This window comes from Lissotriton vulgaris, chromosome 6 (assembly GCF_964263255.1).
Source record: "Lissotriton vulgaris chromosome 6, aLisVul1.2, whole genome shotgun sequence".
Classification (NCBI taxonomy): Eukaryota; Metazoa; Chordata; class Amphibia; order Caudata; family Salamandridae; genus Lissotriton; species Lissotriton vulgaris.
The window spans coordinates 1,439,996,074-1,440,011,168 of NC_141694.1; the positions used below are offsets into that span (position 1 = coordinate 1,439,996,074).

General features: G+C 47.5%; 1 protein-coding gene across 2 annotated transcripts in view; it reads left to right on the top strand.

Annotated features, from left to right (window-relative positions):
• Nucleotides 1-15,095, top strand: part of LOC147708968 (protein-L-isoaspartate(D-aspartate) O-methyltransferase) — a 254,816-nt gene that overhangs the window by 128,691 nt on the left and 111,030 nt on the right. For both annotated transcript variants that reach the window (XM_086927565.1, XM_086927566.1), the window contains exon 5: nucleotides 14,771-14,891. In XM_086927565.1, coding sequence (XP_086783691.1) covers nucleotides 14,771-14,891 — 121 coding nt within the window. The remainder of the gene's footprint in view (nucleotides 1-14,770; nucleotides 14,892-15,095) is intronic.

Genomic DNA, 15,095 nt, shown 5'->3' on the forward strand with positions numbered 1-15,095 from the left:
AAAAAATCCTTAAAAATTCACTGAAAAAAACCATAGGTTTCACACATGTTATAGTTAGCTGGACCCTTCACTGCGTTTGACAGTGAGCGATAAGTGTCACCGGATAACTGACAAATAACGAAGCGACCCTACGCTTGTAACCTGAAGTCAGGGAAGTGCATCTGTGCGCGAAAAATTAACCCCGAGGAATCTGGAAGGAGCGGTCCGTGAAGGGCTGAAAAATCTTAAAGGGACAGAGCAGCATTTTGTATGATCCGAACAAACACGAAAGATACATGTTTGTAAAGTAGCAGCAGGCATACAGAGGAGTCAGCCAATTCTGAGGAGCTGAAGGCAGACAACCGGAATTATAACACACAAGACACACCAAACAGAGAAACACGTGCAGCAAAAAAGAGAAACTTAACCTTGCTTACAGAAATAGCAGACAAGTCAATAAATCGCCAGATAAGGGCAAGTGAGCTGCTCAACGACGATAACACGCCCACTACAAGTACAAATATAAGAGGAAATGTGGGGAGTAAGGAGAAACAGAGCAGAACAGTATTGAACATTTTGCAGGAGCTACAGCAACAGAAAATCTTGGAAATAAATGGTGGAAAAAACCAAAACTGGAAAAATACATAGAGTACAAAAGTGTGCCCCGGGGCCTCAGAATACTCATAATGCCCACCCTAAATGACCGAGACCCAGATCTGATCAAACTGTGGCAAACAGATACAAATGAATGCTTCTTCAAACTCATGAGAACTCTTAATCATACACGCCAAAAGAAAATTGGAGAAAATCACAAGTGTAATTGAGGCGCTAGAACTGGAACTAAAGAACATTCCTGTCTCAGAAGAAGACAAAGAGTCAATTGAGAACATGGAGAAAAAGGTAGCTAAACATGAATTGGAAGTGGAAAAACGGAAAGCCAACAAGTTCATGAGACCGGCTGGACTATGCAAACGGGCGAATTTACACATTTGCTTGCAAGTATGATACCCTAAGGAGTCGAGTGGTGATGGATAAGAATGCGGGACCAGAGAATGCAGATGTGGTAGACAGCTCAGAAATCAGTTCAGCGGACGAGGAATTGACAACTATGCCACTGGATTTTCGCGGGGAGATGCAATTGGCCCAAATGATCACGCAACAGAGAGGAAGGGGCAGAGCAAATATGTGGGGGAGAGAACAATCAAAACCCCAAACAAAACAACAACCAGAAGGGGCAGAAGGAGGAACAAAACCAAAGAGAGGCAGAGGAAAGCAAAAGTAACACTAAAAAAACCCAGCAAATACTGATAACATAGTCATCAATGTATCAAGTAAATGGCTTTCAGACATGCATCTCAAATTATAAAATAGAGGACTATCCTATTGCCCAAATAAAAACATGGACATACCTAATGCTCGCATCGACCTATACAAGTTTTGCCGGAAAGTCAAACTGAAAAAGTATTTCTCTGAGAAGAAACACCGGAAACCAGAACACCAATTGGAAAAAAGTAATCTGTCCTCAATCACCCAAAAGGATTTACCGGCAATGAGGGCACTAATATCAAGTGGGAGCGTCACACCATCCAATCAAAAAGCTAATGCAAACTCACTTCAACTGGACATTGATTTTTGCAATCAATCTGGTATACCCACAAACAGTAGAGGTGAAAGAAGATTGAAAAAGCAATCACGATTCTGCACACAGTTACCACCAGGGAACAAAGTGGATCTCTTTCATGAAATTATGGAGGAGGAAATAACGAGAATCTCTGGCAAAAATACCAACAACAAAGATGAAGCTTTGAAAAGAAACAACCTTTCACCAAAGGAATACCAAGCGATGTCGGAATTAAAGAACGATCCGATCATTATAATAAAGTCCTCGGACAAAAGGGGAAAAGTTGTTGTGCAAAATCTAACGGATAACGTCACTGAAGCTAAACGGCAACTGAACAACAAAGACCACTATGAATTACTAAAAAAGAATCCAATGAAAAAATGGACAGAAGAATACCATTCGTTACTGTTGGAGTGGAAGGACAAAGGCTTGATCGACTTCGACGAATATATTCATATTTGAAAACAGACAACCCCATCACAGCCACCATATACTTTTTACCAAAAATACACAAAGCTCTCTCGAAACAACCTGGAAGACCAATTGTGAGTTCCATAGGGTCATTATTAGAAACAACATAGAGATTTATTGATATATTCCTAATGAACTATGTAACTTCGCATCTGAGGGATACAATGGACTTTCTGAACAAAATCTCAGGAATTGAATGGAAGACAACCTATTTTAATGACAACGATAGACGTTGCCTCTCTCTACACCTCAATACGCCACAAGGATGGAATCAGAGCCATCAGGAAAATCTTGGAATCGAGAACAGTGAGCCATCTGGAACACTCTGAAATGTTGATAGACATGTTAATCTATTGTCTGACGCATGCTTTTCTTTTCTTGGGAGACGTGTACCTGCAAAGGCAGGGGACGGCAATGGGGACATCTTTTGCCCCAACGTACGCATACCTTTTGATGGCCGCCTGGGAGAACGAGGTGGTGGCCCAAGAACAGAAGAAACATTAAGAAATCAAGCTGTGGTGTTGTTTCATTGACGACTTATTTGTCATCTGGGACGGAAGTAAGGAAGAGCTCCAAACATTCATTGATTCATTGGAAATGAATTAATACAATCTCCATTTTACATCTGCCATCAGCTCAACAAATCTTGTTTTCCTGGATGTAGAAATTTTTGTGAAGAAAGACCGGCTGTGCACTAAAATACACAGGAAATTGACATCTTCCAACAGTATGCTTCATGCGAATAGTGATAGGAATGGAGGCAACCTGGATGCACTCAGTTTGAACTAATGATCAATGTTGATTCCGATGAGGATTCAAATGCTTAACTTTGTGCGTCAATTACGTGCAACGAGGAAAAAGGTCCTGCAAACCCTTTGTCATGAAATATTCAAGAATACTAGACATGTGTCAGAGTAGCCTCATGCACAGCGTAAATCACTCGTAGTAGTGTAAACCCAACTTCTTTAGACAATGTCAATGTTTATAAACTCTTTAACATAAAAAATGCGCTCAGTATTCTGCATGTGAAGTCCAAAAATGAAACCAATAACTTTTGTTGTTCTTGGTTTGATTGTTTATATGATGAAACATATAGTTTATCTGTGGAAAATGTTCATAATCACAGAATCCAGGTTTTTAAGATATATAATTCTTCAAATGTAATGAAGTAACAAATCCCAATGCATTTCGGGCTATTCAATTAGCCCTTCATCAGGGGTATCTAGAAAAATAATAGTACAGTTTTAGTCCTGGAAATGTTAAGAGCTGCAGGCTTTCTACCACCCAAACGCGAAGGTGAGGTGGAGAAGGCTCAAACGCAAATAGGTGGAAAAGGAAACAAAAAAAGTGCGAGTAAGTCCAAATGATATCCAGAATGTGTGAGCCGAAGTTACTGTGCAGTTCAGAATTGCCACTAACAGAATGATAAGAAAACAGTGAACTCGGGTAGATGCACGAAACCGCTGCAGGTGAGGGTTGCGATGTGCAGGATCTGCTACGTAGTCGCCAAGAAACCGACTGTGGAAGGACTGAGGACTCATACCCTCAGGGCCAAGGCTGTTACCTCTCCCCTAGAATGCGGAGTGCCATGTCTTGACATCTGCCACACCGCAATGTGGGTGTCTATGCACACATTAACAAACCACTACTGCCTTGTCTGCCAGGTCCAGTGGGAAGTACATTTTGCCAGTTAGGTAGCAACATTGAGATTGTCAACTTTGGATAAAAGGTTCTAACAACCCTCCCTACTTAAGGTCTATCCTGTAAATTTGGCTGATGACCATACCCTGCTAAAATAAAAAATAAAAATGTGGGCTCGCCTTTTAATGCAAATTCTTCTTCTGCCCTACAAATTAGATCAGTGTTTAGGAGCTGCTGCCTGCGCTTCCAAACAAAATATGTAAACCTACTCTTTCATTCGATAAAATGGGGCTTTAGGGTTTTTGGATGCCCACATTAAATGTGACTGGATTATTGTAATATTCTGTATAGAAGTGTTCCAATATTTTTAAATGAACAGTTGCATAGAGGCCAGAGGTAATAGTTCAGCTCCATCGTGGGCCATAGCAGAAGGGACCATGTCTCAGCTAGTCGCAGACTCCTACAGTGGTTGCTGAACATATTCAGTTCATGATTGGCTGCTTGGCGTTTACGCGCTTTAAGCACTTAGCTAACTCATTTTAGTTAGCTTCCTAACTGAAGTGTTCTACCCCTAGTATATCGCACCTGGTAAGAAGTAGTCGGTCATTCAGTCTTTGAACCCTTCTGCAGACCCCCCTACATAATATTCTTAGCAGCACAACATTTTTCTCCATCGTCGGGATTGGAGACCTTGAAGCACTCCAGAAGCAATTGTCCATCTCTCCCCTGCATAGCCTTTCCTTGCTAGTTAATGTTCAAGGATATGGTTCACAGTGAGGGGTGAATGTTGCACAGCACCTTTCTAATTTAGTGACAAAATGTTAGTCCATGGGCAGAAGTGCAGATGCCTTCTTTACCCCAGTGCCATTCTCATGACTAGTCTTCATTTTCCAGACCCTTCCGTAGGTTGTGTGCTGGCAAACAGCCCTGCTTTCCTTTTCATATATTCTGTCTAGTTAATGAGGGTCACGGGAACACAGCATAAATAATGCGCACAAGACCTGCAGTGTCACAATTGTTGGTCTGTGGGGCATGTAGATTGGGTGTGATGATAGTGGATTTCACATGAATGAGGATTGGGAGAAGGGCAGTGGATTAAGGGATTTACCTAAAATGCTGGGAATTTCAGAGCAATAAGACCCTCATTATGAATGCAGTCTACCCCAATGCAGATATGTCAACTCAGTTAAGGCTAGAGAAAAGGGAAGGTTGGGTTTATGCAAGTTACATTAGGAATGTCTGCCGAACTGATTGGATCTTTGTTAGACCTGTCTGCTTCTGGGGAGACTCTAACCATTATGATTTATTTTTGTCCCCCTTAGCATCCCAGAGTTTCTATTTTTTATTTTTACATGTGTCCATCAGGAATTTTTTAATGCTGTCAGGGGGCTAGGTGTTCCTTGGCGATGACGCCATTTTTCCCTCATAACTTGTGAGGCCTAGTCACCCCCTTGAAAATCTAGGGATCTCCAGAGACCTAAAATGGTGTCCACCAACTGCCATAACGGACACAACTGGAGGACAGGTCCATAGGATAACATTAGGGAACTTTCTGGAATTGACTAGAGACTTCTGCAGGTCTCAGGCCACCCTATATAAGGCCAGTGACCAGCAGCCATTTGGTGCTGACCCCAGAGTGGAGGAGTGAGGCAGTGGTGAGAGGAGGTGGACACACTGAGAGCAGCTACTTTGTCTCTGAGGCTGACAGTTTCTTCAGAGGATTGTTCCCCCTTCAACCTTTGACCGATCCCTCTCTCTCAAGATAACAACTGCTGATAAAGAAATCGAGCTACTTGAGAAGGAAGACCCTTCCTAATCGGCACTCCAGTAGAAGCTGACAGGACCTTCCTTCTGAAAATCATTCCCACATCCCCTGCCCAGCGCTGCACCTACCAGGGTGTCGAATCAGTTGTGGACCCCTTGAAGCGCCTTGGTGAGGTTGGGGGACTGTGGAGCCTGTAGCGACCGGAAGAGCGAGTTCCCGATCAGGAGGATACCTTCCCTGGAGCCAGGTGAGGGAAGTGACAGCGTGTGGAGAGCGGCGCTGTGTTAACTGACTGCGGGACCCCGGGGGCACCGGACGCGTCAGTGGAAGCCAGGAAACGCTTCCGCGCATGTCCGTAGCGCGTCCGCTATTTAAAGCAGGAGGGGCCTAGGGTCGGGCAGGCCCAGGAGTGCAGCGTTCCCCTGTGAGGCGAGGTCCGGCGAGGAACGCGCAGGCGCCGAGGAGCAGCGCGACTCGAGAGGCGGAGCCGTCGAGGAGCGACGCGCATGCCCAGGAGTTCAGCGCGACCATCGGGTTGCCTGAGGTGGCGCCGGAAGATTTCCCTGAGCGCCGCGTTAGCGGCGGTAATCCCCCACTCACGAGCGCTATCTGGAGGAGCCAGCGCTTGAGCAGAAGACTGCCCAGCCAACCCCTAGCGACACACTGAAGCAGTGAATCATCGCGCTGAGCCTAAAACGAAGCCCCCTAGCCCAGCGCTGACAGGTGGAAGCGCGCTTGGGCTGAGGAAGTCGGCAAGGTTTCCCCCACGCCAGCAACAGGAAAGCAGCTGGTCGGGGAAGCCCAAGAGGCAGGTGCCATCTGAAGGCCTGTGGACTGTGGCGTATCTGCCACCAAGACAGTAAGGAGAGTGGGGGTGTGGAAAGAAAGTGCTGGGCACTAGGGAGTAACAGTGAAAAGATACCTTATCAGTTCCACCAACAAACAAGGTGCCTTGACCATTTTAATTCCCTTGAAATCCATACTGTGATGTAGTAGATAAGGGGATAGAGAGCATAGCCCTGAATGTGATAGAATAACCAGTGAATTGGCAGGTTTTATTGGTGAAGTATTGGTGTCATTGTGCATTAATGTAAAGTAACCCTGCATAGTGTGAAACTAAGGAGATTCACCTAATTATCCAAAGAGTTACCTTTATTCATTACTGAATCTTTGACAAAAGAATGTGGTTTATTGCCCTTTTTCCACAGCAGGAAGAGTGAAAAGTAATTTCTCAAAGCAAAAGTGTAATGTTTACTCCTAAAAGAAATTGATGTTGTATCCTGTATGATTTGAATCCAAAGAGACATATTATTTTTATAAAAGGTAACGGTATTTTTCCAAATAGTGGTGTTGTGTCTTCATTTTAGTGGTTCATCACTGAGTTACTGTGAGTGAGACTTGTAAGTACTTAGCCAACGCCTTGAGTTAGCTGTAGACCACTACTGTGCCAAGCTACCATATGTAGGCTTGGGTAATCTAGGTCCAACATAATTGGTGTTTCAGCGGTGGGATAACGGATTTGTACTTACACTCACTTATTAGTAACGCAGTGCCAACCACGAGACCTCACCTGGAGTTTTCTCCCTGCGGCCCTCCTAATTTACATTTTTGATTTTTCTAAATTTACTTCTGGCGGTGGGTGGAGGTTGACCTCAGGTCACTTTGTGGATTTCTCCTGTGTAGCATTGTATACTTCAAATAGAAATGGAGATAAATGTGGAAGAGCTAGACAATTATACTGTGACCCAATTGAAGGAATGGTGTCAGCAGCAGGGGGTGTTTTTCAAGAAAGGCGCCAGAGAAGTTGAGCTGCTGACCAGTATCCGGGCATGGGTAGAGGCTCATTCCGGGGAGGAGGTAGATCCTGAAGAGAGTGACAAGGACACTGTCCTGGAGACCGCAACACTGTACCAGGCGGGAGGGGAGAACCTTGTAACAGGTCCTAGAACACCTTCCAGAGTGGGCAGTAGCGTGTCAGAGAGGGGCCTGACCGACGCCGAGTTAGAAGATAGGAGGGAGGAGAGGAGGATGAGAATAGAACTAGCCAGGATGGACATGGTGAGGGAGGAAAAGAGGTTGGAGCATGAGCGGACCATCAAAGAGATGGATTTGCAAGCCCTAAATTTACGAACCCCCAAACCAGAGAATGGTGGCAGCGATATCCAGACCAACACCAGGGAACCTAGACCGTACCTACCAAAAGATATTATGGCTTGTTATGTACCCAGTGACGACATTGCTAAATGGCTAGCCGCCTACGAGGTCTCGCTGAGGGCCCATGGGATTCTGGAAGTCCACTGGGGAGGTGGGTTATACAAATACATGCCCCCCACTGGCAGGGATACTTTGTTGGCCCTTGATCAGAGTGAACAGACCTACTACCCGGCTATGAAATCAGCGCTGCTCAAGAAGTTTGGGTTGACCCCTGAGAAATATAGGCAAAAGTTCCAGGGCAGCTACAAGCTGGGCACGCAAAACTGGGTAGATTTCTTGGACTACTCCAGGAAGGCCCTGGAGGGTTGGGTAAGAGGCAGCGAAGTAGGAGACTATGAGGGACTATATGACCTCATACTCAAGGAACACCTACTCGAGAAGTGTCTTCCCGAACTAAGACAGCATCTGGTGGACAGCAAGCTGACCAGCCCCAGGAAGCTTGCTGAGGAGGCGGACATCTGGGTTAGTACCCGGGTGTCGACTAAGGGGACTGGAGGGAATTCCCAGAAGCAAGGACAGGGCGCCCCCCAGAAGAAAGAGGGAGGGGAAACTAAGAGGGAGTTCTCAAAAGGGCCACAAAATACTTCGCAAGGAAGGGGCAGAGGATTCATCCCCAAGAGTAACCCCCCTCGCAACCCTACCCCTGACCAAAGCCAGCAGCCAAGGGTTGTTCATTGTTTTGAGTGTGGTGGTGTGGGACACTATAAAGGAGATGTGAGATGCCCAAAAAGACCACCCCCTCCCACTGGAGGAAAAGCCCCGGGAATCACTAGTGTAGTGCTCGGGGAGGAGATGCCTTTGGTTAATGGGGGGGAGCGGGCGGGTGTCACCTTAGTGTCCCTGGGAGATAAGGAGATGGTTCCCAAGACCCAGCTGCCCTCTAATACTACTAAGTATGAGCAGTGGGTCACCATCAATGGCCGTAGAGGGGAGGCTCTGAGAGACACAGGAGCCAGCATGACTATGGTAAGGAGTCAGCTGGTGTCTCCAGAGCAGGTCATCCCAGATGTACTCCATCCCGCCGTAATGGCTGACGGCAGATTGGGCCACTACCCTGTGGCTGAGGTTCCCTTTGAGTGGGGAGGGGTTGCAGGTCCACTTCGAGTTGCTGTAAGCCCTGCCGTGCCTGTTGACTGCCTGTTAGGGAATGATATGGAGCACAATGCTTGGAGGAGGGTGGAGTACCAGACTCACTCTGAGATGCTGGGACCCCCTGACTGGACTTGTGTCAGCACCAGGTCAGCGACTGCCCGAAGGGGAAGTTTGCTTACGCTGGAGCCTGGAACAATGGCCCAGCCGGCTGCCAGAGAGGAGAAGGACAAGAGGCCGGAAGACCCTGCCTCGACATCTCCACCTCGTGAGACAGCTGGACCACCTGCGGAGGTGGATCTGGAGTCCACAGGGGAGAATGTTGCTTCCCTGGAAAACCTACCCATCCCAACTGAATGGCATGTGGAGGGAGGTCCTTCCCGGGAAGAATTCCGTGAAGCTCAGAAAGAGTGTCCTACTCTCGAGGGGCTGCGGCAACAGGCCAACGCCCAGGCAGCGGGAAACATTGAAGGGAGCTACCGGATTTACTGGGAGGATGGACTCCTCTACAGTGAGCCCAAGGCACCTGGCCACGGTTCAGCCAGAGCCTTGGTGGTCCCTCAATGCTTTAGAGCCTTTCTACTGGAACTGGCTCATGAGATACCATTGGCAGGACATCTAGGACAGGACAAGACCTTTGCCCGGCTTGTCCCCCACTTCTACTGGCCTCGAATGAAAGTGGCGTCTGATACATATTGTCGGACGTGTGTGTCCTGCCAAGCTAGTGGGAAAACAGGAGTGAAGCTTAAAGCTCCCCTGGAACCACTACCTGTCGTTAGCACCCCCTTTGAGAGGGTGGGCATCGACATTGTGGGGCCATTGGATCCACCAACTTCAGCTGGTCACCGGTTCATACTGGTTTTGGTGGATCATGCCACACGGTACCCAGAGGCAATACCTCTGAGGACCATCACTGCACCTGTGGTGGCAAGGGCCCTGATGGGGATCTTTACCCGAGTGGGTTTCCCCAAGGAGGTTGTGTCCGACAGGGGGACTAACTTCCTTTCAGCATACATGCGGGCTATGTGGAAGGAGTGCGGAGTTACCTATCGGTTTACCACTCCTTATCACCCACAAACCAATGGTCTTGTGGAAAGGTTTAACAAAACCTTGAAAGGTATGATACGGAGTCTACCTGAGAGCCTGCGGAGGAAATGGGACATCCTCCTACCCTGTCTCTTGTTTTCTTACAGGGAAGTGCCACAAAAGGGAGTGGGCTTCAGCCCCTTTGAACTTTTGTACGGGCACCCTGTACGAGGACCTCTCAGCCTGGTGAAAGACGGATGGGAACGGACTCCCAGGAAGCTTCCCCAGGACGTGGTGAGCTACATGCTGGCCTTCCGAAGCCAAATGGCTAAGTTGTGGAAGCAAGCTTCAGACAACTTGGAGGCCAGCCAAGCAGTTATGAAAGAGTGGTATGACCACAACGCTCACCCAGTGGAACTGGAGCCTGGACAGAAGGTGTGGGTGATGGAACCTGGAGAGCTAAATGCCCTCCAGGACCGTTGGACAGGCCCCTTTGAGGTGTTGGAGAAGAAGGGGAAGTCCACCTACTTGGTGGATCTTAAGGCCCCGAGGCAGCCCCACAGGGTGCTGCATGCCAATCGCCTCAAGCCACATCATGAGAGGCCCGCGGTTGTCTTAATGATGGTAACCGATGGAGCAGAGGAAGAAGAAAGCGAACCTCTCCCTGATCTTCTCTCGTCCCAAGAAAAGGATGGGTCGGTGGAGGGAGTAATTCTCTCGCCATCCCTAACTCCTGAACAGCAGAGTGATTGCCGCCAGATCCTGGAGCAATTTTCTTCTCTGTTCTCCCTTGTCCCAGATAGGACCCACCTGTGTACCCATGACGTGGACACAGGAGACAGCCCACCTGTGAAGTCTAAAATCTACCGGCTGTCGGACAAGGTGAAGGCCAGCATCAAGAGTGAAGTCGCCAAGATGCTGGAGCTGGGAGTGATTGAACCTTCTGGAAGCCCTTGGTCTAGCCCGGTGGTTTTGGTACCAAAGGCTGCCCCACCAGGCACCACACCTGAATTGAGATTCTGTGTGGACTACCGAGGCTTGAACTCAGTGACCAAAACTGATGCACATCCTATCCCACGGGCGGATGAACTTATTGACCGGCTGGGAGCTGCTCAATACTTAAGTACCTTTGACCTAACTTCAGGGTACTGGCAGATTTCCCTTACCGAGGAGGCGAAGGAAAGGTCAGCCTTCTCTACACCTGAGGGACACTACCAATTTCGTGTGATGCCCTTTGGGCTCAAGAATGCCCCTGCCACTTTTCAGCGGCTGGTGAACAGGGTCCTTTCTGGAATGGAAGCTTTTTCTGCTGCATACCTGGACGACATTGCTGTCTTCAGTAGCAGCTGGGAGGACCATTTGCAGCATCTGCAAGCTGTTCTTCATGCCCTGCAACAGGCTGGATTGACAATCAAGGCCAGCAAGTGTCAGATCGGACAGGGGTCGGTGGTGTACCTAGGTCACTTGGTGGGCAGAGGGACGGTGCAGCCCCTCCAGGCAAAGATTGAGGCTATCATCGCCTGGGAGCCCCCCAAGACTCAAACAGAGGTCCGAGCCTTCCTGGGCCTCACTGGATACTACCGTCGCTTCGTGAAGGGGTATGGCACTATCGTGGCCCCCCTCACTGAACTTACTTCCAAGAAGCAACCCCGACGGGTAGTCTGGACGGAGGCTTGCCAGCGAGCCTTCATGACCTTGAAACAAGCATTGTGTTCCGCTCCCATTCTCAAGGCCCCTGATTTTGCTAGAGAATTCATTGTCCAAACAGATGCGTCAGAACATGGCATTGGGGCAGTGTTATCGCAGCTAAATGATGAGGGCTTGGATCAACCCGTGGTCTTCCTGGCCAGGAGACTACTCCCCAGGGAAAGGAGGTGGAGTACAATTGAGAGAGAAGCCTTTGCGGTGGTTTGGGCTCTGAAGAAGCTGCGACCATACCTGTTTGGTTCGCACTTCCTAGTTCAGACTGACCATCGCCCCCTTCGTTGGCTGATGCAAATGAAGGGGGAGAATCCCAAGTTACTAAGGTGGTCCATCTCCCTACAGGGAATGGACTTTAGGGTGGAACACCGACCTGGGGCGGACCATGCCAACGCAGACGGTCTATCCAGGTATTTCCGCCTTAGTGATGAGGACTCCCAAGGGGTTGGGTAGTTCTCCCCACTTTCAGCTGGGGGGGACGCGTGTTAGACCTGTCTGCTTCTGGGGAGACTCTAACCATTATGATTTATTTTTGTCCCCCTTAGCCTCCCAGAGTTTCTATTTTTTATTTTTACATGTGTCCATCAGGAATTTTTTAATGCTGTCAGGGGGCTAGGTGTTCCTTGGCGATGACGCCATTTTTCCCTCATAACTTGTGAGGCCTAGTCACCCCCTTGAAAATCTAGGGATCTCCAGAGACCTAAAATGGTGTCCACCAACTGCCATAACGGACACAACTGGAGGACAGGTCCATAGGATAACATTAGGGAACTTTCTGGAATTGACTAGAGACTTCTGCAGGTCTCAGGCCACCCTATATAAGGCCAGTGACCAGCAGCCATTTGGTGCTGACCCCAGAGTGGAGGAGTGAGGCAGTGGTGAGAGGAGGTGGACACACTGAGAGCAGCTAGTTTGTCTCTGAGGCTGACAGTTTCTTCAGAGGATTGTTCCCCCTTCAACCTTTGACCGATCCCTCTCTCTCAAGATAACAACTGCTGATAAAGAAATCGAGCTACTTGAGAAGGAAGACCCTTCCTAATCGGCACTCCAGTAGAAGCTGACAGGACCTTCCTTCTGAAAATCATTCCCACATCCCCTGCCCAGCGCTGCACCTACCAGGGTGTCGAATCAGTTGTGGACCCCTTGAAGCGCCTTGGTGAGGTTGGGGGACTGTGGAGCCTGTAGCGACCGGAAGAGCGAGTGCCCGATCAGGAGGATACCTTCCCTGGAGCCAGGTGAGGGAAGTGACAGCGTGTGGAGAGCGGCGCTGTGTTAACTGACTGCGGGACCCCGGGGGCACCGGACGCGTCAGTGGAAGCCAGGAAACGCTTCCGCGCATGTCCGTAGCGCGTCCGCTATTTAAAGCAGGAGGGGCCTAGGGTCGGGCAGGCCCAGGAGTGCAGCGTTCCCCTGTGAGGCGAGGTCCGGCGAGGAACGCGCAGGCGCCGAGGAGCAGCGCGACTCGAGAGGCGGAGCCGTCGAGGAGCGACGCGCATGCCCAGGAGTTCAGCGCGACCATCGGGTTGCCTGAGGTGGCGCCGGAAGATTTCCCTGAGCGCCGCGTTAGCGGCGGTAATCCCCCACTCACGAGCGCTATCTGGAGGAGCCAGCGCTTGAGCAGAAGACTGCCCAGCCAACCCCTAGCGACACACTGAAGCAGTGAATCATCGCGCTGAGCCTAAAACGAAGCCCCCTAGCCCAGCGCTGACAGGTGGAAGCGCGCTTGGGCTGAGGAAGTCGGCAAGGTTTCCCCCACGCCAGCAACAGGAAAGCAGCTGGTCGGGGAAGCCCAAGAGGCAGGTGCCATCTGAAGGCCTGTGGACTGTGGCGTATCTGCCACCAAGACAGTAAGGAGAGTGGGGGTGTGGAAAGAAAGTGCTGGGCACTAGGGAGTAACAGTGAAAAGATACCTTATCAGTTCCACCAACAAACAAGGTGCCTTGACCATTTTAATTCCCTTGAAATCCATACTGTGATGTAGTAGATAAGGGGATAGAGAGCATAGCCCTGAATGTGATAGAATAACCAGTGAATTGGCAGGTTTTATTGGTGAAGTATTGGTGTCATTGTGCATTAATGTAAAGTAACCCTGCATAGTGTGAAACTAAGGAGATTCACCTAATTATCCAAAGAGTTACCTTTATTCATTACTGAATCTTTGACAAAAGAATGTGGTTTATTGCCCTTTTCCCACAGCAGGAAGAGTGAAAAGTAATTTCTCAAAGCAAAAGTGTAATGTTTACTCCTAAAAGAAATTGATGTTGTATCCTGTATGATTTGAATCCAAAGAGACATATTATTTTTATAAAAGGTAACAGTATTTTTCCAAATAGTGGTGTTGTGTCTTCATTTTAGTGGTTCATCACTGAGTTACTGTGAGTGAGACTTGTAAGTACTTAGCCAACGCCTTGAGTTAGCTGTAGACCACTACTGTGCCAAGCTACCATATGTAGGCTTGGGTAATCTAGGTCCAACAATCTTCATTTCTTTTACCATCAAAAGGGTGAGTAACATTTAACTGGGTGGTTATTTGACTGTCTAACCACACTGGATAGTTAACGAAGCTTTGGACAGAATTTTAGACTAAGTACTGTGAACCCATTCATTGGATAATATAAGTAATCTCACTTGTATATTGCAAAGTGGTCACTATAACTTCACAGATGTAGGTCGAAGCTAGACAAATTGTTTATTTAGGAAGCCATCTTGTAGGAAATTGGGCATAAAGCCAAACCATGGAAATGTGACACAATTGAACTAATGAACAGTTAACCTTTGCTTGGCAATTCATTATCTTAAATTAATGTGAAAGTTAAATAATTTCAAAGCAACATTCACTAAATTATTTCTCCAGTTCTTGTCTGAGGATCCGAATCAGTGCTCTTACTGAATGTATAAAGTGCCTGTAGGACGTCAGGCAAGCAGAATTATAGAACTTTTGCTACCAAGCGAATATTAAAACTGAAAATTAAAAATACATTATAGAGATGTTCTGCTTTAATCCTCCAGGGCAGGAGGGAGTATCTATACAGTTTATAATTTTTGCTGTGTCAGATTTGAATTATTTGACTTTAAAGAGCTGAGAAAAATTTGGCAGTAAACAAAAGACAAATTAAGATCATGCATTTAAAGTCAAAGAATTATAGAAACAGAGGTTACTCGGTGCGGTCTGACTACTAAAAAACAATGCATGTAAATGTAGTTAAGTGTGAGTTACTACTTGTTCAAAATAGACTGTTCAGAAACTCTTATGTCTTTTACAGGTTGGTCCAAGCGGACAAGTTGTTGGAATAGATCATATCAAAGAGTTAGTAGATGACTCTATCAATAATGTAAATAAAGATGACCCTACTTTGTTGTCGTCAGAAAGAGTGAAATTGATAGGTGAGCTTTCAGATTATTTGAAATGTTTTTACAATTGTTTTGTTATTTCTGATGCAGAAATGATACCAAAATGCCAAACATTCAAATTCGTGTCCAGTGCAGCATATTTTTCTGCTTTCCTACAATGTTCTTCCTATTAAGGTACATTGAATAAGCTAGTTGAGTGTCACTAAATGTGCGCAATGATAAAATGTGTAGAAGTAA